Source organism: Miscanthus floridulus, chromosome 9 (assembly GCF_019320115.1).
Source record: "Miscanthus floridulus cultivar M001 chromosome 9, ASM1932011v1, whole genome shotgun sequence".
Classification (NCBI taxonomy): Eukaryota; Viridiplantae; Streptophyta; class Magnoliopsida; order Poales; family Poaceae; genus Miscanthus; species Miscanthus floridulus.
This window is the reverse complement of record NC_089588.1, coordinates 5,295,810-5,298,807: the sequence shown is the minus strand read 5'-3', so window position 1 is coordinate 5,298,807 and position 2,998 is coordinate 5,295,810. Positions and strand designations below refer to the sequence as shown.

Here is a 2,998-nt window from a genome sequence, read left to right as displayed (position 1 = left end):
ACGCATCCCATAACGACTTATATTTTAGGGCAAATGAAGTATATGCTAATGGGAGTAGTCAACTGTAAGTCATGATGAACACAACAATACTTTCATATTATATGCTAATGGGAGCACGAAGAAACGCATGAGAATGGACATATATACTAATGGTGGGAATATTCGTTTAAGAAATTGCAGAAGGTTCATCAGTCTCACCATGTATAACCTGCACATCTTTTATTTGGCACCACTAATGTTCTCAAGGAGCAACCACTTTTTAATTTCAGGTCTGCATGCTGGAAACACTAAAATTAAGGGACAACCTTATTGAGTCGTCTTGCTTGATCTATCTCAGGTGACCGAGCGAGATAGGGGCACCGCATGATTGTTTCCTTCCATGCATGATTATTGTTTCCTTCCATGCATGTGGCCTCAGATGATCGATTTGTTTTCTTCAAAGCAGGCGATGATCGCAGGGATGACAGTTTCTTTTTCTATCGAGCGGTGCATGATTATTGTTTCCTTCCATGCATGTGGTCTCAGGTGATCGATTTGTTTCCTTCAAAGCAGGTGGGGATCGCAGGCATGGGCAGACGGACGAACCAAAACAAATATCGCACCAAAAAATATTCACACTTTGTTCTTTTTAGTCGTAGGATATATACACACAGAGAGACACACAACGCATATCTAGGTGGATAGAAAAAAGATTATGTATCAAAACCCTAAAACGATGAAAAGTTTAGAACGGAAGGGAGTAACATAACATTTAATTAGTTCTAGTGCAAAATCCATTTGTGACACAAGAACTGAAGCAACAGGTTGCTGCCTATGCGAGTATGCAATGCGACACCCCAGCATAGGGCCATGGAGACATGGACAAACAGCCGCTCGGGCACTATTCGTAGCAAAATCCTTTGCACCCAACTTGAAATTTATAATAAAACGCCACCAAGCTCATACAAAAGACACATTTTTTTTTTCTTTTGAAAACAAACAATAAAATGCCAAGCAGTAATAAGTTGGTGACAGCACAAGCAAGACAAGATCGAACTACACGACGAGTACACGAGTTGACTGACTTTGGCCACAGACTAGTACGTACAGAGTGCAGAAATGCACCGCCGGTTCAACAGCCAGTTACACCAACAGTGACTGAACTGAGATTTTTCTCCATCTTCACATTCACAGCAGCAGCCCTCAGCTCAGGACACAGCGAAATGCATGCTCCGGTCATTTATATGATTACAGCAAAAAAGTATAGAGAAAGTTATTACAGTATAATACTTACTGAATTACTGTCTGCATTAACAAGAAATCCAAATTAAACACGCCCCAAAAAATCCCTATAAATCAATTTATCTTCACAGTAACAACCGTTGCTCAATGCCAGTAAGTGCAGCAGAAGCAGTAACTGATCACTAGCCGTTGGATCGGGTACGGTTCAGCCGGCGTCGTCAACCTCAACCACGTGTCCACGACAGCCGGCGAGCGGCGGCGCGGCCGCGACGACCAAACCAAATCACCACCACCACCAGAGCGGCCTGACCTTGACCCTACACCCTCTGTTAACAGCGACGGCGTCGCCGTCGAGCCTATCAACGGCCACATCACACCGCGCCCTGACGTCCACGGTCCAGGTCCGGAGCACGCCGCCGAACCGCAGGCGCACGTGCACGGTGGCCTCCACCTGCAGCGGCACGGCGCCGGCGGCCTGCTCCCGGGCGATCCTTGCCGCCTGCACCTCCGTGAGCCGCACGCCGTTGCCCGTCATGGGCACCGCGAACGCCGTCGCGTTCCTCGGCGGCTGCCGGAACGCCGGCCACGGGCCCGCCGCGAGCCGCGCACTGCCGGAGTCGTAGGACACCGCGACCTCCCCGCCGCCGCGGTACTCGATGCCGACCTTGCTGTTACGCCCGTTGTCCGCGCGCACGACGGCGTCGAGCCGGGGGGTGAGGGGAGAGGAGAGGGCGAGGGAGGTGGCGTTGAGGCCGTGGATGGAGAGGGAGGCGACGGAGAAGGCCGGCGCGCGCGGGCGGTAGACGAGGTAGACGGCGCCCACGAAGGCGGCGGCGAGGGCGAGGACCAGGAGGACTGCCGCGCAGGCGCAGCAGCAGGCGCGGCGCAGCGCGCGGCGCCGCGCCGGGCGGGTGGAGAGCTTCTTGTACCGGCGCGCGCGGTCTGGGGGTGGGACGCGGAGCACCTGGTCCTTGGGTACCTGCACGATGTAGGTGCCCGGTGGTGGCGCCGCCGGGCGCGCGAAGGACGGGTGCCGCTGCAGCGGGGTTGTGTCCGTTGGCGGGGGCACCGCGCCGGAGGGAGCGGTGGTGGCGGCGCGCTGGTCGTGTAGCTGATGAGGCGGGGATGAGGAGAGCGGCGGTGGCGCCGGGTGGACGCGGTCGGCCATGGTGGTGGAACTGGAGGAAGGGAGGGTGACGGTGAAGCTGGAGCTGAAGGCCTGAAGCAGGGTGGTTGTGAGCTCTCGGTGAGGCGCTGACTGAGCCGGGGCAGCCGAGGCGTGGGAGTGAGCGTTGCGCTCGTCGTTTTATGTAGGCGTGAGGGCGGCGATCGACCAATGGAGGGCGGAGGCCGCGCCGCGTCCGACGACGACGAACACGAGGGAAACGGTCATCTCACGCTCTTCATACTTCACGGCTTTATTAAATATATAAATAAAGTATGGTGGACTATTCTCTCTATATATTAATATATACATGCATATGCATATATAATTCTTGAGACCAGGTGCTGTGGTATTATTTTCTTGTCAATTTTCTATGCAGGGAGTTGTTGTGATTTGATCATGACAGGTATTATAATAATGAAGTTGAGAGCATGCAGGCCTATAAAAAAACACGGTACACCTTGCTGCTTCTCTCTTCTGAAACATGCAGGCCTATGTACCCTCTGGTCTCCTAACACTCTTCTTTTTATAAAATAAAAAAAATACATTCTAGTAATATTTTATCCCCGACGAATGCGAGCCAGAGGCTGACGAATGCGTGTCACAGTGTGC

General features: G+C 52.8%; 1 protein-coding gene across 1 annotated transcript; it reads right to left on the bottom strand.

Annotated features, from left to right (window-relative positions):
• Nucleotides 1-1,158: 1,158 nt before the first annotated feature.
• LOC136481228 (NDR1/HIN1-like protein 13) lies at nt 1,159-2,482 on the bottom strand. Its single transcript, XM_066478583.1, has one exon. The coding sequence runs from the start codon at nt 2,387-2,389 to the stop codon at nt 1,505-1,507; it is 885 nt and encodes a 294-aa protein (XP_066334680.1). The 5' UTR covers nt 2,390-2,482; the 3' UTR covers nt 1,159-1,504.
• Between the last annotated feature and the right edge of the window lie 516 nt (nt 2,483-2,998).

What these genes read in the sequence shown, in the direction of transcription:
- LOC136481228 (XM_066478583.1), bottom strand. Translation starts at nt 2,389, where the DNA reads ATGGCCGACCGCGTCCACCCGGCGCCACCGCCGCTCTCCTCATCCCCG.